The sequence below is a fragment of the Tachyglossus aculeatus genome, chromosome 1, assembly GCF_015852505.1.
Source record: "Tachyglossus aculeatus isolate mTacAcu1 chromosome 1, mTacAcu1.pri, whole genome shotgun sequence".
Classification (NCBI taxonomy): Eukaryota; Metazoa; Chordata; class Mammalia; order Monotremata; family Tachyglossidae; genus Tachyglossus; species Tachyglossus aculeatus.
Window position 1 is genome coordinate 125,441,018 of NC_052066.1, and position 27,227 is coordinate 125,468,244.

A 27,227-nucleotide genomic window follows, 5' to 3' on the forward strand; every position below is an offset into this window, starting at 1 on the left:
CATTTTAACAGCCTAAGGCAATCATCTGGGAATTTTCATTTCATGTGCCTGGAAAAGTGCCTCTCACAGCTCACATTCATAACAGGAAAATGACTGGAAACCATTTGTAACAGACTTCGTGATTACACCAAATTCCTAACAGAGTAGAACTTTAAGTTCTTAAAAAAAAGCCTTTGACTCTGTTTTTAAATGACTGTTCCCTGCTATTGGGAGAATATTAAATGTGTGTGAGGTACTGGCCTACCATTGAAAGTTCTTGCTACAATGCTGAGAAAAATAACAATTATTAATTAATTCCACAGATTTCATATTGTTAGGCTATTTTAAAATGGATTTTCAGCCTTATACTGAAGCAAATTACTGAGAGGAAGAAGGCAATGGTAAACCGCTTCCATATTTTTACGAAAGAAACTCTATGGTTACACTACCCAGAAGGTTTGCAGATTGAGGTGGGGCATTCTTGGAGAGATGTGTCCATGGAGTCGCTATGGATCGGACACAACTTGACAGCATAAGACAACAACAAGACAACTGAAGCAAAACACGGAAAGCAGGAATTAAAAGTAAGATGTAATCTCATGAAAAAAAGGCAAAATTTATTTAAAGGTTGAAAAATAGGACCTAGGAGGACAGGCTTCAAGGAACTGAGGTTATTCATGAGAGAAAAGAGGGAACATAACTACAGTGCTTCTTCAGGTATGTGAAGGGATTTGAATAAACTTAAAAGGCAGCATGTGTTGCTTGTAGTAAAACAATTCCTGCAGGGAAGGGTCGTATGGCTTAGAATGTGCTATAGATGTTTGGTGTTTAAAGTTCTGTGCTGCTTATCTTTCAAGAATAATGTATATAATAATAATAATGGCATTTATTAAGCGCTTACTATGTGCAAAGCACTGTTCTAAGCGCTGGGGAGGATACAAGGTGATCAGGTTGTACCACGGGGGGGCTCACAGTCTTCATCCCCATTTTACAGATGAGGTAACTGAGGCACAGAGAAGTTAAGTGACTTGCCCAAAGTAACACAGCTGACAGTTGGCGGAGCCGGGATTTGAACCCATGACCTCTGACTCCAAAGCCCGGGCTCTTTCCACTGAGCCACGCTGCTTCTCTGGGAGATAATTTAAGTTCAGTGCTGTCTGGTCAGAGAAGGTCATGAAATAACTTCATTCAGACCTATTATTTGTTAGAATGATATAACTGTCATAAAATGATTCCAGTTACTATATGAAGCTTTCAAAGGAATTGCAGTCCAATTGCAGGAATTGAGAGAAGCAGTGTGGCTCACTGGAAAGAGCATGGGCTTTGGAGTCAGAGTTCATGGGTTCAAATCCCTGCTCTGCCAGTTGTCAGTTGTGTGACTTTGGGCAAGTCACTTAACTTCTCTGTGCTTCAGTTACCTCATCTGTAAAATGGGGATGAAGACTGTGAGCCCCCCGTGGGACAACCTGATCGCCTTGTAATCTCCCCAATGCTTAGAACAGTGCTTTGCACATAGTAAGTGCTTAATAAATGCCATCATTAATTGCAGTCCTTGATGTCTGAGCACTGGTAGCTACACCCTACTTTCATCTGGGCCCACTTTCATCTGGGTGTGGTGACAAAACAGGAACTGAAGCAGAGAAGAGAAAGGAGGTGCTAATTGTTAATAACTGAGAGTCTCAATCAATCATATTTTTGAGTACTTATTATATGCAGGCCACTATATTAAGTGCTTGGGAGAGTACAATATAACAGAGTTGGTAGACATGTTCCCTTCCCACAAGGAGAAGCAGCATGGTCTACTGAAGAGAGCTTGGGCCTGGTAATCAGAAAGATATGGGTTCTAATCCCAGATTTGTCAATTGTTTGCCATGGGACCTTGGGCAAGTCATTTAACTTCTCTGTGCCTCAGTTTCCTCAAAAGTAAAATGAGATACCTGTTCTGCTTCCTAATTAGACTGTGAGCCCCATGTAGAACAGGGAAACCAGCACTTAGTGTTTAATACATAAAAAGCAATTAACAAATAGCATAAAAAGGAGCTTGCAGTCTAAAAAGGAAGACAGGCATATTAAAATAAAGTATGGATAAGTACTTCAATCAATCAATCAATCGTATTTATTGAGTGCTTACTGTGTGCAGAGCACTGTACTAAGCGCTTGGGAAGTACAAGTTGGCAACATATATAGACAGTCCCTACCCAACAGTGGGCTCACAGTCTAGAAGGGGGAGACAGAGAACAAAACCAAACATATTAACAAAATAAAATAAATAGAATAGATATGTACAAGTAAAATAAATAAATAAATAGAGTAATAAATATGTACAAACATATATACATATATACAGGTGCTGTGGGGAAGGGGAGGAGGTAAGATGGGGGGATGGAGAGGGGGACGAGGGGGAGAGGAAGGAAGGGGCTCAGTCTGGGAAGGCCTCCTGGAGGAGGTGAGCTCTCAGTAGGGCCTTGAAGGGAGGAAGAGAGCTAGCTTGGTGGATGGGCAGAGGGAGGGCATTCCACGCCCGGGGGATGACGTGGGCCGGGGGTCGATGGCGGGACAGGTGAGAACGAGGTACGGTGAGGAGATTAGCGGCAGAGGAGCGGAGGGTGTGGGCTGGGCTGTAGAAGGAGAGAAGGGAGGTGAGGTAGGAGGGGGTGAGGTGATGAACAGCCTTGAAGCCCAGGGTGAGGAGTTTCTGCCTGATGTGCAGATTGATTGGTAGCCACTGGAGATGTTTGAGGAGGGGAGTAACATGCCCAGAGCGTTTCTGGACAAAGATAATCTGGGCAGCAGCATGAAGTATGGATTGAAGTGGGGAGAGACACGAGGATGGGGGATCAGAGAGAAGGCTGATTCAGTAGTCCAGACGGGATAGGATGAGCGCTTGAACGAGCAGGGTAGCGGTTTGGATGGAGAGGAAAGGGCGGATCTTGGCAATGTTGCGGAGCTGAGACCGGCAGGTTTTGGTGACGGCTTGGATATGAGGGGTGAATGAGAGAGCAGAATCGAGGATGACACCAAGGTTGCGGGCTTGTGAGACGGGAAGGATGGTAGTGCCGTCAACAGTGATGGGAAAGTCAGGGAGAGGGCAGGGTTTGGGAGGAGATGTGATTTTAATAAGTATGTGAAGAAAGGAAGAGTCCTCAGCTGTGCATATAAAGGGGGAGGAAGTTCCAGGCCAGAAGCAGGACAAGGGTGAGTGGTAGTGTTGGGATAGACAAAATCGACGTACAGTGAGTAGCTTAGCATCACAGTAACCAAGTGAGCATTGGTAGGTTGTTGCAGCAGAAAATTACTGAGATAAGAAAGGAGCAGGCAAAGTAATCAATGCCTTAAAGCCAATGGTAAGGAGTTTCTGTTTGATATAGAGTTGTACGGGCAACCACTGGAGTTTATTGAGGAGTAGGGAAACAAGGACTGAATAGTTTTTAAAAAAATATCATCTGGGCAGCAGAGTGAAGTATGGATTGGAGTTGGGAGAGAATGTAAGAATGGAGATCAGCAAGGAGGCTGATTCACTACTTGGGAGACAGGATTAGTGCTCATATCAAAGTTGTAGTGGCTTGAATGGAGAGGAAAGGGCGGATTTTAGTGATGCTGTGAAGCTACCTACAAATCATACAAATTGATATGATTTGATAATAGACTGAATATGTGGGTTGAATGAGAGCTAGGTTGAGGATAATGCCAAGGATATAGGCTTATGAGACGGGGAGGATGGTGGTGCTAAGACGGGAGTGCTGTCTACAGTCATGGGAAAGTTACGGAGGGAGTAGGGTGTGTGTGGGAAAGTGAAGAGCTTTGTTTTGGAGATGTTAAGTGTTAAGTGTCAGCAAGAAATCTAATTAGAGATGTCCTGGGAGCAGGAGGAAATACGGGACTCCAGAGAAGGAAAAAGATTAGGGATGGAGATGGAGATATTGGAATCACTACATCGAGTTGGTAGTTAAAGACATGGAAACAAATGCGTTCTCCCAGGAAATGTAGATGGAGAACCAGAGGGGAAAAAGAACTGAGCCTTGAAGTACTCTAACAGAGTGCAAGGCAAAGGAGGAGCTCACATAAGGGACTGAGAATGAGCAGCCAGAGAGATGAAGAGAACCAGGGAGGACAGTATCAGTGAAGCCAAGGTTAGATTATGTTTCCATGAAGAAGGGGATGGTCCACAGTGTTGAAGACAGCTGAGAGGATGGAGTAGAGACTGTAGGATATGGCAATAAGGAGATCAGTGGTGATCACTGAGTGGGCAGTATCCATGGAATGAAGGGGGCAAAATCAGATTGGAGGGGGTCAAGGATAGAATTGGAGGAAAGGAAAAAATATTCTCAAGAAGTTTAGCAAAGAATGTAAGAGGAAGATGGTGTTATAACTGAAGGGAGTAGTGGAGTCAAAGGAAGGTTTTTTTTAAGACAGGAAATATGAGCATGCTTGAAAGCAATGGGGAAGAAACCCTTGGAGAGTGACTGGTGGTCAGGGAGAGAAGAAAGAAGGGGCCCACTGTTTTTATAAAGTGTGACGGGATGGGGACAGACACACAAGCTGATTTTTGAGAGGAGATAGAAGGTCTCCTGCTGCTTTACCCTGATGAAGATGGAATTGCTCTTACAGACAGAGGTTCCTGCCCAATTGCCAAGTTTGTGCAGTGATTACGGTGACTCAAACACACTACAATATCAGAATTTATACTAGGGATATTCCACAAATTACCATGTTAAATTTATAGTTTGTAGGATAAACTAGTTTCATAAAGCCATAAACCAATATTCACAAAAAAGTGGAAGGGATTTTGTTGTTTTAGCTTTGAAAGCTACAGCGGGACACATGACATTTGCTTCCCTGTCTAGCAAGTGTTGTTGAAAACTAGAAGGAAGCAGTATGACCTGATACTTGCCCACAAGGTTTGGCTGATTGAGCAGATGTAAGGTTCTACAAATAAACAAAAAGATGTGGCCTTGCATTCTTCTGTCTCGTTGTCAAGGGTTACAAAACTATTTTTAAAAATGATATCATAGTGTTCACCATAAACTAAAACTGAGAAAGAAAAAAACTTGAGAAAGAGAACTTTCAATTCACATATGATTTTTAAAATTTAAATTATCAGATTTCCTTCCTAAGTCTCCTAGTAAAGCAGAGAACTGGATGTCCTTCAATGGAAGTGATTCACTTAATCGGAGAACTACTCTGTTATCAGAAAGAAGCAATAACATTTGATCTTGGCAGAAAGCAGTATGTGGATGGAGATAAGGTAGAAAATAAGCAATATACTTGATATGTTCCATCCAGATTAGCTAAAACTACACATTGCAATCATTACAGTTTTAACTACCACCAATATGCTGGTGACTCCCTAATCTACTTCACTTGTCTAATCTCTCTCTCCTTCTCTGCAATCTTACTTTCTCCTGCTCCAGGATATTGTTTATGGATGTCCTGCTGGCACCTCAAATTCAACATGTCCAAACTGACCTCCTCATTTTCCCTTCCAAATCCTTCCTTTCATCAGAACCTTTCCATAGTAATGATACTGATGATGATATTATGGGATTTTCTAAGCCATTACTATGTGCCAGGCACTGTACTAAACCCTGAGGTGGATACAAGCAAATCTGCTGGACACAGTCCCGTCCCATGTGGGGCTCACAGTCTCAATCCTCATTTTACAGATGAGGTAGCTGAGGCACAGAGAAGTGAAGTGACCTGCCCAAGGTCACACAGCAGATAAGTGAGAAGATGAGAAAAGATGAGAAGCAGCATGGCTTAGTGGAAAGAGCATGGGTTTTGGAGTCAGAGGTCATGGGTTCAAATACCGGCTCTGCCGTCAGCTGTGTGACTTTGGGCAAGTCACTTAACTTCTCTGGGCCTCAGTTACCTCATCTGTAAAATGGTGATTAAAACTGTGAGCCCCCCGTGGGACAACCTGATCACCTTGTAACCTCCCCAGTGCTTAGAACAGTGCTTTGCACATAGTAAGCACTTAATAAATACCATCATTATTATTATTATTATAAGTGGTGGAGGTGGAATTAGAACACATGACCTTCTGATTTCTGTGCCCGTCCTCTATCCATTATGCCATGCTGTTTTCCATAGTTGACAATATCAATATCCTTCCCACTTGGAAACCCATAAACTTAGCAGCACCCTGAACTCCTCTTTCGATCCCCCAGTCACTCTTTACCAAATTCTGTCAGTTCTTCCTCCACAGTGTCTATGGGATTTGACACTCCCTCTAAAAGTGAAGTTGTGGCCACAGCGGAAGTCCTTTAAATCAATCTATCAATCATACTTTTTGAGCACTTACAGTGTGCAGAGCACTATACTAAGCACTTGGGAGAGTACAGTGCAACAAAGCCCACAACAAGCTTGCAGTCTTTTAGGCCCTTTCGAACAGTTCTGGAAGAATACATGTAGAGAAGAAAGCACAGCTAAATTACAGTGGGCATAATATAAAGGGTTTAGGTTCATCTACTCTTCGCAAAAGCTTTTAAGACATTCTGAGGGGAATTTGACCACCTAATTTTGCCTCTCATGTAGTTAATCAATCAATGGTATATACTGAGAACTTACTCTGTGCAGAGCACTATGTTAAGTGCCAGGGAGAGCACAATAGAGTAAGTAGATAAGATCCCAGCTGTCAAGGAGCTTCCAATCTATCAGGAGAAACAGACATTTAATATACATACATATGCCTATCAATTGCTGCTCTTTTATTTGCATAAACTGCCCAATATGCTGATGAACAGACTGATGTGTTAGTTAGGGCACTGAAATAAACCTTTAAGTCTTTTCTCCACCTCAGATGCATAACATTGAGAAATTAGAGACCAAAAGAGATTATAATTAATCTAGGTTACACTTTTCCTTCTATCAAATTGTAGATCTTTTTAAATTCATTCATTCATTCATTAAATCATATTTATTGAACACTTACTGTGTGCAGAGCACTGTACTAAATGCTTGGGAAGTATAAATGGGCAACATATAGAAACAGCCCCTACCCAACAACTGGCTCACAGTCTAAATTCTACTTGAAGTCTTCAATGACAGATTCAGAGCAGTCATTATATCACTTCACACTATTCTAACATACTCAAATGGTTTAGACAAAAATGTTTTTGTTCTTTCTCCCCAAGATTGTTTATTGGTTACAGCACTATATATGTGCCTATATGCCCAGGATATAAAGTGCTATTTACAAATGAAAAAATTGCAACCTGAAAACACAGTGATTACAGATGACATTTTTAAGAGTTGTAACATCTCCAAATGCTAGTTACAATGAAGATTTGTCATTTCTAGAAAATCACATCCAGTATAATTTAGGGCACTGGAAATTGGAAAATAGTAGTATCAGTATGGAAATAAATGCAACCTAGTGAAAAGAGCATGGGCCTGAAAATTGGAAAACCTGAGTTATAATCTTGGAAAAGTCACTAAACTTCTCTGTGTTTCAGTTTTCTGTTCTTTAAATTGGGAATTAAATCCTACTTCTTTCTACTTAGACTGTGAGCCCCATCTGGAAAAGGAATTAGGCCCTACCTGGTTATCTTGTATCTACCTCAGTGCTCAATATAATGCTTGTCATATAGTAAGCATTTAACAATGATAATAATGATAACAATGATAATGATGATGATGATAATGATAATAATAATTCCTAGCTTCAAAGTACAGAAGTGAGGTTCCTTTGTTTCCTCTCACCTATATATATGACATATATATCATATTTTGATTTGGATATTCAGTTGTGTCACTCCCCCAAGTGCCTAGTGAAGCACATCGCATATAGTAAGTGTTCAATAAATATGATTGATTAATTGACTGACAGGACTTCTAGGTGACAGGATAGTAAAAATTTGAACATGCATTGAAACAACAGGCTATATCTTTAATAGGAATGTATTACAATCCTTGTGAATTACAGAAATGTGAATCAATCACTCATATTTATTGAGCATCTACTATGTGGTAAGCACAATAGTAAGCACTTAGGATAGTATAATATAACAGAATTAATTGGTAGACGTTACCTGCCCACAAGGAGCTTACAGTCTATAGATGAAGACAAGCAATGAAATAAATTACAGGTGTGTACATAAGTGCTGTGGGGCTGAGGGTGGGGTGAATATCAATGCTTGAAGGGTACAGATCCAAGTGCAAAGGTGATACAGAGGTGGGTGTAATAGGGAGAATGAGGCTTTAGTAGGAAAGACCTCTTGGAGAAGATGTGATTTTAATAAGGCTTTGAAAGTGGGTAGGGAGTAATAGTCTGTCATCTATGAAAGGTTGGGGTGTTCCAGACCAAAGGCGGGATGTTTGTGGAAAGATAGATGAGACTGAGATACGGTGAGCAGATTGGCATTAGAGTGAAGTGAGCATCCTGGGTCCGGGTTGAAGGAGGAAATTAGTGAGTTAAGATCAAAGTGGGCAAGGTGATTGAATGCTCTGAATTTTTGATTGGTGCAGAGTTCTTGTGGGGAAGCATGGACATAACAGTGTTTTGGAAATATGATCTGGGCAGCATAGTGATAATAATTATGGTATTTGTGCCAAGCACTGTTCTAAGCACTGGGGTAGATACAAAGTAATCAATTTGTCCCACAGTCTTCATCCCATTTTACAGGTGAGGTAATTGAGGCACAGAGAAGTTAAGTGGCTGGCCCAAAGTCACACAGCAGACAAGTGATAGAGCCGGGATTAGAACCCACGTCTTCTGACTCCCAAGCCTCTGCTCTGTATGGACTGGAGTGGGGAGAGACAGGAGGTAGGGAGGTCACTAGGTGGGGATAGTACAAAAGTAGTAGCAGTTTTGATGGCGGGGAAAGGGCAGCTTTTAGCGAAGCTGTGAAGGTAGATCTGATAGGATTTTGTGACAATGAATATGAGGGTTAAATGAGGGCGATGAGTTGAGATTAATACCAAGGTTATGGGTTTTTGAGACAGGAAGGTTGCTGGTGCTGTCCACAGTGATGGGAAAATCAGGGAGAATGCAGAGTTTTTGTGGGAAAATGAGGATTTAAAAAAAAAAAAAATATATATATATATATATATATATAGTATTTGTTAAGGACCTACTATGTGCCAGGCACTGCACTAAATACTGGGGTAGAAACAAGCTAATCAGCTTGGACACAGTCCTTGTCTCACATAGAGCTCACAGTCTTAATCTCCATTTTACAGAAGAGATATCTGAAGCCGAAGGTCACACAGAAGACAAATGTTGGAGCCAGTATTAGAACCCTGTTCCTTCTGATTCTCAGGCCCTGGCTCTATCCACTAGGTCATGTTTTTTCTCAAAATGGGAGTTCTGTTTTGTACATGTTAATTTTGAGCTATCACCAAGACACCCAACTAGAGATATTCTGAAGAAAAGAATACATATGAGACTATAGAGAAGGAGAAACACTCCTTGATGGCACAGTAAAAGCTCAATAAATATGACTGAATGAATTAATATGATTGATTGAATGGGAAAGATCAGGGCTGGAGGTGTAAAATTGGGAATCAACCAGATAGAGATGATAGCTGAAGCCATGGGAGCAAATGAGTTCCCCAAGTGAATGCATGTAGATGGAGAATAGAAAGGGGTCCTGAACTAAGCCTTGAGGGACTACCACAGTTAGGGAGTGGTAAGCAGAGGAGGAGTCCACAAAAGCAACTGTAAGTGAGCACCAAAGAGAGATAGGAAGGGAACCAGAGGAGAATAGTGTCAGTGAAGTCAAGGTTAGATGTTTCTAATAGAAGTAGGTGTTAAGAGTTAGATGTTTTTAACATAAGTTTTGAAGGCAGCTGAGTGGTTGAAGGGTACTAGGATGGGAGTAGAGGCCATTGGATTTGGAAGGAAGGAGAGCACTGGTGACCAATAAGTGTTCATGTTAATACATGTTTACCTCTATCAAGTAATATATATTATAAATACATATTAACCACAGACATAAACACATAACTGAAAGAAAAGGGAGGCAGTGCCACAGGGACAGGAGATGGCACTACTGATGCTGTGTTGCTTTATTTTTGTGCTGTCACTGAAAAGATTGATAAATTACCAAACTCCCTCCTTGCTATATAAGGAGAGATACTTGGGTTTGTTCCATGTAGGGTCTCTCAGTACAATGATCATCTTTGCTCAAGGAATGCCCCCATTTGTTGGCTTCTTGCTGAGCAGGTCTTTATTTTATTAGGAGGGCTCGCCTCATAATTGTCCACTGCTATGTCACTTAAGTGCAGATTAGTGAACAACAGGAGAGAGTGACCAGAAGAAATTGAGGATAAGGTTGGACGTGGTAGTCATTCTGCACTGTGAGGCTCTTTATTGGCTGAGGATATCGCAGAGACATGGACTATTCCCTAGTGAGGCCACTGACTCCATGATACAGCTGCCCACATTTACTACTGCAGCCTGGATAAGAAGTAGAAGGCGTAAACAAGCTCTGAGGTGAGGGGATGACAGGCAATTAAGCCAAATGGTATACCCAGGTTAGATGTTCCAAATTAAACATCCTGGCCCAGCTAGAGAAGTCTCTGGAGTTGATGGCATTATTACTTTAGCTCCAAAAGGTGTCACCCCTGCAGTCCTGTCAGGGCTCGGTCATGGTGTGTTTTGAATTTTGCAGTAAGTCATGCAGCATGAACAGTGTCACACATGCTATCAGCAGTCTCAAAAGAACAAACATAGGTATAGCTAAACCTACATAACATACTTGTTTCATCTGAACACAAGGAAAATGAGCATAATGATTATGTTAATTAATAAAACATACAGTACTTCTATTCACTACTGTTAGATTTCTGAATGGTTATAATAACTGTGATATTTGTCAAGCGCTTGTTATGTGCCAATCACTGTTCTAAGTACTGGGATAGATATAAATTAATAAGGTTGGACACAGTCCCTGTCATTCATTCATTCATTCATTCAATCGTATTTATTGAGCACTTACTGTGTGCAGAGCACTGTACTAAGTGCTTGGGAAGTACAAGTCGGCAACATACAGAGACGGTCCCTACTCAACAATGGACTCACAGTCTAGAAGGGGGGGACATACAACAAAACAAAACATGTCCCATATGGTGCTCAAAGTCTTAATCCCCATTTTACAGATGAGATAACTGAGCCACAGAGAAATTAAGTAATCTGTTCAAGGTCACACAACAGACAATTGGCAGAGCCAGGATTAGAATGCATGTCCTCTGACTCCTAGACTCATGCTCCTTCCACTAAACCACACAGCTTTGTCATATCTGTTCTACACATAGTAAGCACTCAGTTCATACCATGAATTCACTCAATGAATATACTCAATGGTTGATCATGCACTGCAAGTACATATCTTGACTTCATGCTTCCTAGTTCAGGTTTTGCTCCTGCTAATAGGATAACCTCCTCATGGAGCAGTCAGGTGAGGGGGTGATGTGGATCTGTCAAGCTTTCCTTTCTCAGGATTGTACTACCTTGGGTCTCCCCATCTAGCCCCATGATCTCCTACTTCCACCTCTTCCACGACGTCTAGTTCTCTGAGACCACAGTTCCATAATTATGATAACTTTATTTGTATTTCTAAAGACACACTCACAATGGCCTTCCTTAAGGCTTACAGACAGGTTACACCCAGAAATCAAATTGGAAGAAAAATTGAAACTTATGCTTGTTTGCTGCTCAGTGAGTGAACTCTGTATAAGAAAGCTGGAAAAATTAGATTATCCCTGAAACAAGATCCAAACCATTGTAGTTGACATTTGAAAACACTATTTGCTTTTCCCTGCATTTTAGAACAAAATGTACAACTTTATTTGTGTACCAATGGTGATGTAATCATTATACAACTATATCCATATATATGGATAGGTACAAACAAGCATACTGTTACTCTCTGAATCATTCTTGTTAAGCACTCTGATTCAGACAGAGAATGTCCCAGGCTATGACTAATTGGAACAGGGGAGTCACAGTGAGCAAAAAATGTTGCATCCTCTATGCCCCACACTAATTCCTTTGTTCCCTGGCAAGAATCTGCTTCCTGGGGGGAAAAATAGCCTTGGGGAGAGAAAGATAATCATAACCTTTTTTTTTGGCCTATGTACTGTTGCCTCAGTTCTACCCAAATTTATTCCAATTTACAGGGGGGCTAATGAATTAATCCCAGGACAAGATGACCACATATACGCACATATACACACACAAGCATGCAGTCACATATCAACACAGAGCTGTAGATATATAAAAACATAGACATCATCAGCGTGGGACAGAGCAGCAGTAGTAAGAAAAGTTGCATTGAATTACTGCTGGTGTCCCGTTGTTAGCTAGTCCATTTATTGTGTTCTCTAACAGGCTCAATGCTAGAATTCTGGGAGTCTGTAGTGATGACCATGAAGACAGCGGCTGCAAAAGGCTTGTTTTATTTTGCTGCTCTACCTTTGCTTCATTCCGCTCCATTCTGAGTATGTTTAGTCTGCAAATACTTCACTTTTAGTGATTGGTGGGGATGTGTGTCATACTGGAAGAGAGAGATTGTAATCTTTGGCTGAGGTTGAGGACCAGGGACCTGAATATTGGTGGGATTTATCACTACCTCCGTCTCATCCAGCTTCCATTTCTCCCTCTACTTCTCTTATAACTGATTTTGTGCAAGGGGTGGTTCTACAAAATCCTATTTGCTCATCTAAAATTTAATCAGATCCCTTTGGGGAGAACACAATACTAAAAAACCTCAAGACGAACTACGTTCTGACCCCCAAGTTCCAAAAAAAATGTTCATGCATAAGTAGCAGCACAAATGGATGAAAACCTACAAAGGAAAGAAATAGTGGCAGCAGTAGTACCATAATCATTAAAGAAAGCCTCCAAAGAATTCAATACGTACATATTCTGCACCTGTAGGAGACACCTGCCACAAAGTAATTTAAGCTTTGTGAACCTTTTTTGAGAATGATTATGGAGGATAATATCAAACTCACAACCATCACTACTTTCAAAATAAGATAGGACATGAATAGACAAATATATCCTAGATAAAGGGTATCGATTCATGCATTATGACAATGATATAAAATTCACTCAAATTTTACAAATGAGAATGTATAAAATACATACTTGCAATTTTGAGTTTCAGTAACAGTATGTGATGAAGTAAATTCCTGTTTCTTACCAACATTTCCAGTCATTAGGTATGAATTCTGAAAGTCCATCATTCCCATTCCAACAATATGTATAAAATCTTCAATCACCTGCATCAATTCTACTGAGCCTGGATAGATCTACAAAGATAAGCAAATGTCAGGAGAAAATGGTAATTTACCAGCTTTGATATTATGAATATACATTTTTGAAAGATATGCTCTTTGTCTTTAAAAGAACAGATAGGATAGCCAATCAATCAGTCAATTGATGGTATTTCTCAAGCACTAAGCGCATGTATGAGGAACAATTTACTAAGCACTTGGGAGAATACGGTACAATAATAGACATGATTCTGTCCACAAGGAACTTCTAGTCCGGAGGTGAAGACCTTAAAATTAATGACATAAATGAGAAATGGCGGAGTGTACAGCTAAGTATGTCAGCGTCCTGAGTTTGCGGTGGGGTGTTCTACATGATAAATCAATCTATTAGATAGTAAGCCAGGATTAGCCATTTCCCAGCCATTTCTCTTATGGCTCTGAGGCTTCACCAAGTTCAGACACACACTTGCCACTTTTCTGACCCTGAGTCTTACCTGACCCTGAGTCACTGCCCATAGAGTGATTGTATCGCAGGGGAACAGATGTACGTGCAGGTTCATGGAGGAGTCAGGGTGACATGAACCATGACAAAAGCACAACAATCAATAAATCATATTTATTGAGTGCTTACTGTGCAGAGAGCATTGAATTAAGCACCTGGGAGAGTACAATATAGCAATATAACAGGTACACTCCCTGCCCACAACAAGTTTAGAGTCTAGACGAAAACCCAGAATTTGTAAGAGGAGTATCGCTGAGCTCCCACTTTTGGAGATGTTTCTCAAACAGGAATTAAGGATTATTTGCTGTTGCCAATATGTGAATAGGGAGCATATCTATTTTTTACACTTCTTACAGTACCTAAATCTATAAATATTAGGTGCTCTGGATTGTGGACTGACTTTTCAAAACCAGGATTTTGAACTTCTTAATAGGAAAAGTAGAGAAGCAGGCACGAGTCTGGGAATCAGAGGACCTGGGTTCTAATCACAGCTCTGCCACTTCTCTGCTGCGTGAACTTGGTCAAGTCATTTCATTTCTCTGTGCCTCAGTTACCCCATCTGTAAAATGGGGATTTAGATTGTAAGCCACATGTGAGACATGGACAGTGTCAAACCTGATCAGTATAAGAAAGTAAGTCAGTACAAAATTCTTCTCCAAAACAATAACCTACTCATCAGGGGAATACTTCTATGATTTGAGGAAAGTTTAGAAATGAAAATAGTCTGTAAATAATAATAATAACAATGGCATTTATTAAGCGCTTACTAGGTGCCAAGCACTGTTCTAAGTGCTGGAGAGGTTACAAGGTGATCAGGTTGCCCCACAGGGGGCTCACAGTCTTAATCCCCATTTTACAGATGAGGTAACTGATGCACAAAGAAGTTAAGTGACTTGCCCAAAGTCACACAGCTGACAATTGGCAGAGCCAGGATTTGAGCCCATGACATCTTACTCCAAAGCCCGTGCTCTTTCCACTGAGCCACGCTGCTTCTCAGCTGTAAAGATGTAAAGATGATTGGACATGAATTGAGACAAACGTCTGACTACTAGCTATAAAAACACCCCAGCAAAGTCTGTTTTAAACAGTTACTGCTTTCCTTGTTTGACACTTTACTAAGTACTGTTAGGAAAATACTGTCCTGTTTGGGGTATTTAAGCAGTCTTAGCTGCTCTAGATTTTCAGTAGTATTGTAGTGATCCCTGACTTCATTCTAAGCTAAGCCCTGTGAAGGGGTTTTTTTCAAAGTCAATAGGAACAATGCTCAGTGCTTATAGAAAAGAGTTCCTGTGGGACAGGAATAAGAGCTGGCATGGACTTGATAAATTGTGTGAACATGGGCAATCTACATCCAGTTTGTTCTCACTATCCTTGAAGTTTTCACACAATTTATATCAAGTAAATACCCTTCGTAAAATCCACAGACTGTTTCCTTAATTAATCAATTTTTCACAATTGGATTATGTAACCTAAGAGAATATTTTTCCTTCTTCCTTTTTAGTTTGTTACATCTCTATTATCTTTGAAGTGAAATTTAAGAGAAATTTGAGAGAAATGGTGCTGAACTGAATTTCGAAGCACAGACACAGACTTCTTCACCTTCAATATTAAAATCCTATCTGTTAAAGACATGCAACCTTAGCTTGATTTCAGGTTTCTAAATACACAGTTGGCCACATTTCAAAAAAAATGTGAACCCACAATTTAGAAGGTTTTCATACTTATGGAAGTTACCAAGATTTCCTATACCACAAACATGACTTTTTTCCATTTTATGAAAACTTTTTCAAGAAAAACTGGAAAATGAAACTTTAATGGTTTGCTTCTCTAATGATTTCTTTTGTGTTTTTTTAATTACACTATTAAGTGCCATGTCTCTTGAAAGTAATATTGAATTTAGCAGAGCCCAAGGGTGGACTCATTTGTGTCAAGAAAGTTTGTTCTATTAGGGAAGTGAAGCAGGAACATTTTCATTATCCAGTACCATGGAACTGAGAGGATTAATCATAGCAACAATAGTAATAATGATAATAATTATAATAATAATGATATCTGTGGTATTTGTAAATGCTTACTAAGTACTGGGGTAGATATAAAGCAATCAAGTCCCACATGGGGTGCACAGTCTGAGTAGGAGGCAAAACAGATATGAAATTTCCATTTTGCAGATGAACGGAGGCAAAGAGAATCAATCAATCAATCAATCGTATTTATTGAGCGCTTACTATGTGCAGAGCACTGTACTAAGCGCTTGGGAAGTACAAATTGGCAACACATAGAGACAGTCCCTACCCAACAGTGGGCTCACAGTCTAAAAGGGGGAGACAGAGAACAGAACCAAACATACCAACAAAATAAAATAAATAGGATAGAAATGTACAAGTAAAATAAATAAATAAATAAATAAATAGAGTAATAAATATGTACAACCATATATACATATATACAGGTGCTGTGGGGAAGGGAAATGAGAAGTCAAATGACTTGCCCAAGATCACACAGAGGACAAGTGGCAATGCCAGGAATAGAACTCAGGCCCTCTGACTTCCAGGCCCAAGCACTTTCCATTTAGCACTTTCCTTTTAGACTGTGAGCCCACTGTTGGGTAGGGACTGTCTCTATATGTTGCCAACTTGTACTTCCCAAGAGCTTAGTACAGTGCTCTGCACACAGTAAGTGCTCAATAAATACGATTGATGATGATGATGATGATAAGGCCACTCTGCTTCTTGTGGCCCAGATGCTCCAACTCAAGCCAGGGAGTTATTTGTTAACCAAATACAAATATAACCAATTTAGGTATCTCATATGAAATAGCAGAGAAAATAGAATTTTCTTTCTGTTATATGTTTAAATTTCTTTATCCCACACAAAACACTTTGATGCTTTGATAGAAATGGCCCCAAACTATTTTTAATTTGATCTGGTTAATGCTTACTGCATGCTGTTTAGTTGAAAAAATATTCATGCAATAAACATTTATGATTAAGACACATACTTAAGTTGAGTAAAATTTCCTTTTAGTACCATACTTTGCCTGGGTTTGCTATTAGATTTTATATTCCCCAAGAAGTTAAACTATATTTCCATATACACTTATGAAAATCAATCTTGATTCATTAAATGTGTTCTAAACATGTACCTAATGCACACACGCACACAGACACACACTCTCTCTCCGTCTCTCTCTGTCTCTTTCTCTCTCTGTCTCTCTCTTTGATGAAGAGGATATCACTACCAGTGAGCTCTTCTTACTCAAGAAAGAGGCATATGTGCTTAATGGACACTCTATTCCACACTGTATATACTTAAATATTGTCCTTTGCTATTCAGAGGTAATTTCCAGAGTGGTTTTTTTAATAGAAAATGCAGGATATTTCAAGGTTATTGAGACTGATAGCATACAAACTACATAAAATCATACTAAATATATTTTATTAAGTGTACTTTTAATAGAAAGTCATTAGATTTACACTATTAATATGTGATATAGAAAACTAGAGGAATGGGTAGAAAGCTAAGAGAAATAGGTCCTTTCAGATAATTAATTTTCCTCAGGATGTTTTATGCTTTAAATCACATTTTTATTGTTTTCTACTCTTCATTGATGAACAAAAAGGAACCCATATAAATAATCATCAATAATTATAGATTAGCACAGATGGGATGTGGCATTTAAGTTACAGGGGAGAAAAATTGAAATGCCACATTTACCCTCTAAAGCAAAGTGGAAAGAGGAATCGAAATGTAAATGAGCCATACTCATGACTGCAAAGTAAGATCTATATCCATATATATCATCCTATTTACACAAAGATACGCTTACTGGGAAAACCAGGACCCTGGAGGCAGTGACCACAGCCAGGCTTTCAAGAATATGAAGAAAAGGAAACACCAGTTCCAGTTCCAGCACCTCCAAACTGCTTTTGTTGGGAGTAGGAATAAAGACAAGGCAAACGTGTACAAGATGTCATGGAGACAGATGAAGAGTGCAGGTCCATTCACATAATTTGTTCAGCAGCAATTACAATTCTTACCTGCTGGGCATCTTCCCATTTTTCCTTGTTGTCTTCATCTAGAAGGTTGCTAACTATCTGAAAGAAGTTCTGTAAGTTAAAGAAGAGTAAACATTATGTGAAATTAAAGTACGTTTTCTCAAAAGAATTCAAGTGTATATTCTATTTAGGTTGTGAGATCCAATGTTAAGATTATTACTGGTTCCTATGTGCTATTTTCTCTGTACATGCTAATGGACAATTTTCTTTTAAGCAGTGCTATATCCTTAACTGAAAGTTTTTCATTTATATTCCACTGTGCTCTCCATAACCATTTCTTACATTCGTGTTCTTTCTTCATCTTGAGTTTAAGACACTTTTTCTTCGGTAATTGAAAGAGCCAGCATTTGTCTCTTTTAAACTACTCCTTGTTTATTTTTTATCCTCTTCCTGAAATTATCAAACCAATGTTGAATTCCAATTCATGTTCCGTAAGTGGATAACTACCAAAACTTTTCATTTACTATCCTCAGTTTGGGGTAGCGACTGAAGTCCCTCGATCTAGTCACTAAATGTTATTTGCTCTTTCATGCCTACAGATCAGTTTTTAAGGTAATATGTTATTAGCAGTAAATGCACTTCCAAACTATTGTTTCCAAAAAAAAATAAGAGAATATTTTCTAACCCTCTATCGCTTGAGAAGCAGCATGGCCTAATGGAAAGAGGACGGGCCTGCAAGTCAGAGTACCTGGGGTCTAATATCAGCTCCTCTACTTCCATGCTCTATGACCATGGGCAAGTCACTTTAATTCTCTGTGCCTCAGTTTCCTCATTTGACTGAGCCCCTTCCTTCCTCTCCCCCTCGTCCCCCTCTCCATCCCCCCATCTTACCTCCTTTCCTTCCCCACAGCACCTGTATATATGTATATATGGTTGTACATATTTATTACTCTATTTATTTATTTATTTATTTATTTTACTTGTACATTTCTATCCTATTTATTTTATTTTGTTTGTATGTTTGGTTCTGTTCTCTGTCTCCCCCTTTTAGACTGTGAGCCCACTGTTGGGTAGGGACTGTCTCTATGTGTTGCCAATTTGTACTTCCCAAGCGCTTAGTACAGTGCTCTGCACATAGTAAGTGCTCAATAAATACGATTGATTGATTGATTGATTGATTGATTAAAAAATGGGGATTAAGACTGTGAACTTAATGGGGATTGTGTCTAAAATGATTATGTTGTATCTACTCCAGCACTTAGCACAATGTCTTGGACAAAGTAAGCACTTAGCAAATACTATTACTATCATTATAATTATTATCAAACTTCTCATTGCACTCATAAGATTATGGAGTTTATAAATACTGACATAACACTGGTTTTAGGGATGTTGTATGCCAATAGGCAATGCTGCCTGAAAATAAAAAAAATCTTCAAAAGTGCAAAGTCCAATATAATTTAGTTAACACCACACATTCACCAGTGAGATCACTGTACACCTAAGTACATCAACTAGGCTTTCTTATGCAGTAGATACAAAATCAGAAACCACTCCCACACTGAGGCAACAGAAGTGTCTGGTAGACATGTCCAGAAGACCACAATTATAAATAACTTTTTTATGGTATTTGTTAAGCATTTATTGTGTGTCAGTCTTACTAAGCTAATCAGGTTGGACACAGTCCATGTCCCACGTTAGGTTACTCTCCATTTTACAAATGAGGTAACTGAGTCATTGCCCCAAGGTGACCCTGAGGTACCAGCCATCTCAAGGTTGGAGAAGCAGCTCAGTAGAAAGAGCATGGGCTTTGGAGTCAGAGGTCGTGGGTTTAAATCCCGGCTCTGCCACTTGTCAGCTGTGCGACTTTGGGCAAGTCACTTAACTTCTCTGAGCCTCAGTTCCCTCATCTGTAAAATGGGGATGAAGACTGTGAGTACCACGTGGGACAACCTGATTACCTTGTATCTACCCCAGCGCTTAGAACAGTGCCTTGCACATAGTAAGCGCTTAACAAATACCAACATTATTAAATGCTATCTCGTGACCACCTGAGTCAGCAGGCAGAACTCGGAAGTGAGGGTGCGATGCCGCCCCCACAACCAAAACTGCTAGATTGACAGCCCAAGCTGGGAATACAGAAGGTGTTCCTCGCCCCCGTGCCAATAAAATTAGGTATTGAGGAGGGGGGAGGGCAGAGATTAGATAAACTGAGGCTGGGAGTTGGAATGGCCTAGGAGCACAGATGATAAATACCAGTCACCTCTGACCTTCGGGGACAAAACACCAAAACACGCAGCAGCAGTGGCCAACGTGTCTTTCTCTGCCCAGAAGGCCAGATGCCCGCTCTGCAACCAGAACCAACACACTGAGGCAAGGGCCGAGGGATGGGTGAGTGGCTCGTGGGTGGGAGCCAGCTGCCCTGCTGTGGATGGGGACATAAGTGGATTCCTCCCATGTAGGGAGAGCACATGGTAAGAGCTAGCCACCCACCGCGTGCATGGGGAATGGAATGGATAATAATAACAATAATAATGGCATTTATTAAGCACTTACTATGTGCAAAGCACTGTTCCAAGAGCTGGGGAGGTTACAAGGTGATCAGGTTGTCCCACGGGGGGCTCACAGTCTTAATCCCCATTTTACAGATGAGGTAACTGAGGCCCAGAGAAGTTAAGTGACTTGCCCAAAGTCACACAGCTGACAATTGGCGGAGCTGGGATTTGAACCCATGACCTCTGACTCCAAAGCCCGTGCTCTCTCCATTGAGCCACGCTGCTTCTCTAATTCGTCCCGTGTAGGAAAGTAAGTGGATTCTTCCCGAGTGGAAAGTGCACATGGGTGAGAACTAGCCACCTCACCCACGCGAGATTAATGTATGATTGTGTTCCTCCCGTTAGGGAAGCTCGAAAATTGCTAATTGATTACATTCCTCCCGAAAGGCAAGTTCAATCCATTGCGCTTAAACAACTACATAATTCAATTCATCTGGCGGAATAAATTTTACATAAAACGCAGGTCTCTCTCTCTCTCGTCTCCCCGATTACTGCGTCCCCAGATGATGGGTGACATAAACAGCGAGGAGGATGGCATCAGTGATGGGCGACAGAGAGCCGAGAGGATTGTTTGAATTCCCCGCGGATCAGGGATGGAAAACCCCGGGATGGGACAGCCACTGGGTGGAGGAGCACTGGGAGGATCCGGCCAATTTGGTGGGGGAGTTTTATGACTGGCGGGAGGCTACCCAAATCAGGAAAAGGAAAGGAAAGGCCTCCCTCCTCGGTCTCCTAGCAACGTTTCTGTAGGCCGCCTCCCGGGACCATCGGCAGTGGGGGCAGGAAAAGGCAACCCGAAAGGGAAACCTAAAGGAACGAAAATGCCTCTTACTGCCAACAGCGGCGGACGTAAAGATGCGGCAGGCGATCCTTTTAGAGCAGAAATTGGCACTCCTGGTGGCTACGGTATCAGGAAAGGGAAAGTGCATCCAACAGACCACCTGTTTCAACATGACCGGTGCTCCTTGCCCCTTCATTCCAGTAATTCTGGACAATTGGACACGATGATCTGTGGCAGTGCACCATGCAGCTAAAGAGGAGCTCACACCACCAGAGGAGTTTGGGACAGGGTCTGCTGTGTGACCTTGGGCAAGTCACTTAACTTCTCTGAGCCTCAGTTACCTCATCTGTAAAATGGGGATTAAGACTGTGAGCCCCACATGGGACAACCTGATCACCTTGTATCCCCCCAGTGCTTAGAATAGTACTTTGCACATAGTAAGTGCTTAACAAATTCCATCATTATTATTATTATTATTATTATTTAGACTGGTGCGGGTGGGGGGAGCTCGCTATTCCATGGGTTGCTGCTACTTTTGCTCCTGGCGGTGGGCTTAGTGGGAGGATGGTGGTTGCTAAATTGCTGTTGCTCGGCCTTATTCACACAGGTGCGACAAACACTACAGCCTCTTTGCGCTATTTTAAGACCGTTGCGCTAGTGGGGGAAAGAGTTGTTACCTGTCCCAATGCTGCACCGCTCTATCTGTGTGCAGTGGACACTTCAACCATCAGTGGCCCCTTACTTCAGTGCAGTGCCTCAAAAAAACCATGGTGGGCCTCCGACTACCTTCCATACCTCTAGACGTCCTATTTGAAAGCCTTGAGGGCAGGGAGCTGCCCTCTGTTGCCCCTGGCCATGGGATAGGAAATGTCCTCTGCCCCAACCCATGGATCTGATTTTCTGGTTCCCGTGGCAAGCCAGGGAGGTTTTCAGCCCATGTGGTTAGGGGAGTGACAGTGCCGGAAGGCACGGCTTCCAGTGCAGCCCCACCACTAAGCGACCCGGAGGGGACACAGGAAGGGGTTGGTCAGGTGGGCATGGATGGCGAGGGCCAAGGGGTGGTATGTCCCGAGGTGATCCTGGGGTACCGGCCATCTCAAGGTCAAATGCTATCTCGTGACGACCTGAGCCAGGAGACAAAATTCGAAAGTGAGGGTGGGATGCCGCCCCCACAACCAAAACTGCTAGATTGACAGCCCAAGCTGGGAATACAGAAGGTGTCCCCCACACCTGTGCCAATCAAATTAGGTACAGAGGAGGGGGGAGAGCAGAGATTGGATAAACTGAGGCCGGAAGCTGGAATGGCCTAGGAGCGCAGGTGATAAATACCTGTCACTCCTGACCTTCGGGGACAGAACACCAAGACACACAGCAGTTGGAGGAGCAGCTGCTGCAGCAACAGCAACCCACGTGTCTTTCTCTGCCCAGAAGGCCAGTTGTCCCCTCTGCAACCAGAACCAACACACTGAGGCAAGGGCCGTGGTATGGGTGAGTGTCTCGTGGGTGGGAGCCAGATGCCCCGCTGTGAACGGAGATCATAAGTGGATTCCTCCTACATAGGGAGAGCACATGGTGAAAGCTAGCCACCCACCACATGCGCGGGTAATGGAATGGATTTGTCCTCACCGTACCTCGCTCTCGCCTGTCCCGCCATCGACCCCCGGCCCACGTCATCCCCCGGGCCTGGAATGCCCTCCCTCTTCCCATCCGCCAAGCTAGCTCTCTTCCTCCCTTCAAGGCCCCGCTGAGAGCTTACCTCCTCCAGGAGGCCTTCCCAGACTGAGCCCCTTCCTTCCTCTCCCCCTCGTCCCCCTCTCCATCCCCCCCATCTTACCTCCTTCCCTTCCCCACAGCACCTGTATATATGTATATATGTCTGTACATATTTTTTACTCTATTTATTTATTTATTTATTTTATTTGTACATATCTATTCTATTTATTTTATTTTGTTAGTATGTTTGGTTTTGTTCTCTGTCTCCCCCTATTAGACTGTGAGCCCACTGTTGGGTAGGGACTGTCTCTATATGTTGCCAATTTGTACTTCCCAAGCACTTAGTACGGTGCTCTGCACATAGCAAGCGCTCAATAAATACGATTGATTGATTGATTGATTGATTGATGTGGGAAAGTAAGTGGATTCTTCCCAAGTGGGAAGTGCACATGGGTGAGAGCTAGCCACCTCACCCATGCACAATTAATGTATGATTGTGCTCCTCCTGTTAAGGAAGCTGGAATATTGCTAATTAAATACATTCCTCCCGAAAGGAAAGTTCAATCCATTGCACCTAAACAACTAAATAATTCAGTTTGCCTCGTGGAGTAAATTTTATATAAAGCTCAGTTTTTCCATCCCCGGCCTCTCTCTCTCTCGCCTCGCCGATTACTGAACATATCCATCCACGGACGACGGGTGACAGTCACAGAGAAGTGAAATGACTTGACCAAGGTCACACTGTAGACAAGTGGTGGAGCTAGGATTAAAGTAATAATAATAGTTATGGTATTTGTTAAGCACTTAATATGTACCAAGAACTGTTCTTGGCACTGGAGTCTCGTCTTACACTGTCGAGTCGTCTCTGACCCATAGTGTTCATAGACCCATGGACACATCTCTCCCAGAAAACCCCACCTCCATCTGCATTGGTTCCAGTAGTGTATCCATTGAGTTTTCTTGGTAAAAATATGGAAGTTGTTTACCATTGCGTCCTTCGGTCCAGTAAACCTCAGTCTCTGCTCTCAATTCTCTCCCATGCAACTACTACCCAGCACAGTTGAGTTTTGACTTATAGCGATTGCCTTCCACTCTCTGGCCACTGTCCAAGCTAGGACTAAAATGGATATGCCTCTGCTCGACTCTCCTTCCCATGGTCAAAATTGATAGAGTAGTGGAAATGCTCCAGGTGCAACCCTGAACAGGGAGCACTGGAGTAGATAAAAGGTAATCAGGTTGGACACAGTTCCTGTCCCACATGGGGGCTGACAGTATTAATCTCCATTTGGCAGATGAGGTAACTGAAGTACAGCATTTGTATCTCTGGTTCCTGAACTCTGTTTTACAAATACTGTTGTCATATGTCTTCAAGAGAAGGAGTGAGAGAGAGGGGGAAGAGAAGGAGACTTGTGCATATTTGTCTCTAATCTTTTAAGAAGATAATCAGTCATGTATGTTAAGTGCTTACTGTGCACAGAGCACAGGACTAAGTGCTTAGGAAAGTACAATATAACCAAGATGGAAGACGTGTTCTCTGCCCACAGTCTTGAAAACACATGGGCTCTAGCCTATGGCTTCTCAATGTGGATAAATAACTTTTTTTAGCTCAGAAACTAATATGATCCCAACTTTTTGTATATAAAGTGGGTTCATCTTGGAAGGACTTGCTTTATACAGATCTGGATTACCTCTGCTGCAATGGATCAACTGCGTGAGAATTCATATCTCTAGCCATTCCTCAAATTTGTAGCCTGCTTTCAACCGACAGGAAAGTGAAGTGACTCACAGAAGTTCCTTTACTTCCATCTCACTATTCTCCCTGGACTTGAGCCAAAGAGTCACTTGGAGCCAAGTGAAAAGTGGATCCTGCAATGGAAATCAATTGCACATCAAGATGAAAGTGAAAGACCTTCTGCTTTTCCCTCTTCTCACTAGTTCAACCTCTAGATAATGACAGTGTTTTCCTTCCATTAGTATGAAATAAAATGCATTCAGATGTTCACTCTGGTTTATCTAATACTGTAATGATATTTACCAGTTAAACGGGAATTACAAAACTCATCTAAGGAAGATTTAGAAATCTTTACATTTTACTACTGAATCCTAAACAGAGGAAGCTTAATCCCTATTCTAGTCCACTCGTTTCTTCATCTCTAGATGAAATATTACATAATTTTATAAGAAACATCAAAATGAGATCAATTATAAAACACTAGGTCATCAACCCACTAAATGCATATATTGACTAATGACTCTGAATTTTAAAAACTTTCTCTCTTTCTGTCAAAGGAATATGAAGTTGGGTATTGATTTAAGATGCAGTAAACTAGTAGAGATTGGCAAAAATGGCCCCTATTTCCCCTTAGCTTAATTTAAGTGTATTAAACATAACAGAAGATGAGACTTGAAGAGTTTGTGTTGAATGTTCTTATCTAAATTTTGACTCACCATCACAATCAGTTCATTAACATATTTCTTTCCCATTATTTCTAGTGGACTATGCCAATTGCTATATCTCATCAATTCCTATTTGCAAGGATTACACTAATGCTAGAGTTACAATTCATGCAGTTAAGATATTGCACAGGTACAGAGAACCTCTGTCTTTTAAGTCCTAAAAGTCAGGGCAAAACCTGCGGTGGCTGTTGCCAAAGGCATAAAAGCACCGTAGAAGCATGGGGCTTATTTGGTCTTTTGCCTATAAAACCTCACATTAAGTGTCTAAAAGAATGTCTTAAAGCATTCAATCAACTTTCCCCCTCTTACCTTACCTTGATGATTTTTTTCGTACAACCCACTCAGCACACTTCACTCCTCTATTGCTAACTTACTCACAGTATTTCCATCTCATCTGTCTTATCACTGACCTTACCCACTGCCTTCTTCTAGCCTGGAAATTAATCTATCGATCAATCAATGAGAGTTACTGAATCTTTACTGTATGCAAGGAACTGTACTAAGTGCTTGGGAGAGTGCAGTATGATAGAGTTGGTAGTCATGCTTCCTGCCCACAAGGAGCTTACAGTCTAGGCTGGAAGACAAACATTAATATAAATAAATGAATTCTAAGTATGTACATAAGTACTGTCAGCTAAGGGTGGAGTGAATAAAGGGTAAAAATATAAGACTCCAAGTGCAAGGGCAATGCAGAAGGGAAAGGGATTAGAGAAAATGATGGAAGGGGAAGGGATCTTGGGGGAGATGTGAATTTAATAAGGCTTTGAAGGTGGGGGAAATGATGGTCTATCAGATATGAATGGGAAGGTGGTTCAGGCCAGAGGCATGATAAGGATGAGAGACTGGAAATGAGTTAGACATGATCAAGGTACAGTGAGTAGGTTGGTGTTAGAGGAGCCAAGTGAGCATGTTGGGTTGTAGTCGGAAATCAGTGATGTAAGATACGAGAGGGCCAGATGATTAAGTGCTCTAATCAAAGGTAAGATGTTTTTTCTGTCTGATGGAGAAGTGGATGGGGAATCCTAGGAGATTCTTGAGGGCTGGGGAGATGTGGACTGAACAGTTTTTTGGAAAAATAATCTGGGCAGCAGAATGAAGTATGGACTAGAGTGGGGAAAGACAGGAGACAGGGAGGTCAGCAAGGAGGCAGATGCAGGATATTACACGTGCTCAGCATAGTAGCAGGTTGGATAGAGAAGAAAGAGTGGATTTTAATGATGTTGTGAAGGAAAAACCGATGGGATTTTGTGACAGATTGAGTATGTGAGTTGAATGAGAGAGATAGATGGGAGAGAAGATAATGAGAAGGGTATCGATTGGTGAGACAGGTAGGATAGTGGTATTGTCTACAGTGGAGACATGTAGGATAATGGTGCTGTCAACAGTGATGAGAAAGCCACAGGGGGGACAGGATTTGGTGAGAAAATGAGGAGTTCTGTTTTGGCTATGTTGTTTCACATGTCAGTGGAATATCCAAGTAGAGATGTGCTGAAGGCAGGAGGAAATAAGAGACTGCAGAAAAGGAAAGAGATCAGGGCTGAAGATGTAGCTTTGGGAATCATAGCTACAGCTACATAGCTACAGCTTTGGGAGATAGTAATGAGTTATCCAAAGGAATGGGTGTAGATGGAGAATAGAAGGGGACATAGAACTCCTGGGTTGGGTAATGGGAAAATTGAAGAAGGGACAGGAGTAAGGTGGGACTGCAGAGGAGCAGGAAACTCCTTCTACCTTCATATATGGCCACAGCTGTCCCCACCTTCAAAGCCTTATTAAAATCAAATCCCCTTCAAGAGGTCTTTCCTGATTAAATCCTCTTGTCCCTACACCCTCTCCCTTTTGAACCACCTATGTTATTGGATCTGTATCCTTGAAAACTTGATATTCACCTTATCCTCAGGTCAACAGAACCTATACATGCCCATAATTCATTTTCATGTCTATGTCCCCCTCCGGACTGTAAGCTCCCTATAGGCAGGGATCATTTCTAGTAAGTCTTCGATTGTTACTCTCCCAAGTGCTAG

The 27,227-nt window shown here is 41.5% G+C and overlaps 1 protein-coding gene across 3 annotated transcripts in view; it reads right to left on the minus strand.

Moving 5' to 3' along the window:
* ADGRB3 (adhesion G protein-coupled receptor B3) overlaps positions 1-27,227 on the minus strand; it is a 705,027-nt gene that overhangs the window by 344,920 nt on the left and 332,880 nt on the right. For all 3 annotated transcript variants that reach the window (XM_038748665.1, XM_038748662.1, XM_038748664.1), the window contains exons 12-13: positions 17,740-17,808; positions 13,128-13,236 (exon numbers count right to left, since the gene is read on the minus strand). In XM_038748665.1, coding sequence (XP_038604593.1) covers positions 13,128-13,236; positions 17,740-17,808 — 178 coding nt within the window. The remainder of the gene's footprint in view (positions 1-13,127; positions 13,237-17,739; positions 17,809-27,227) is intronic.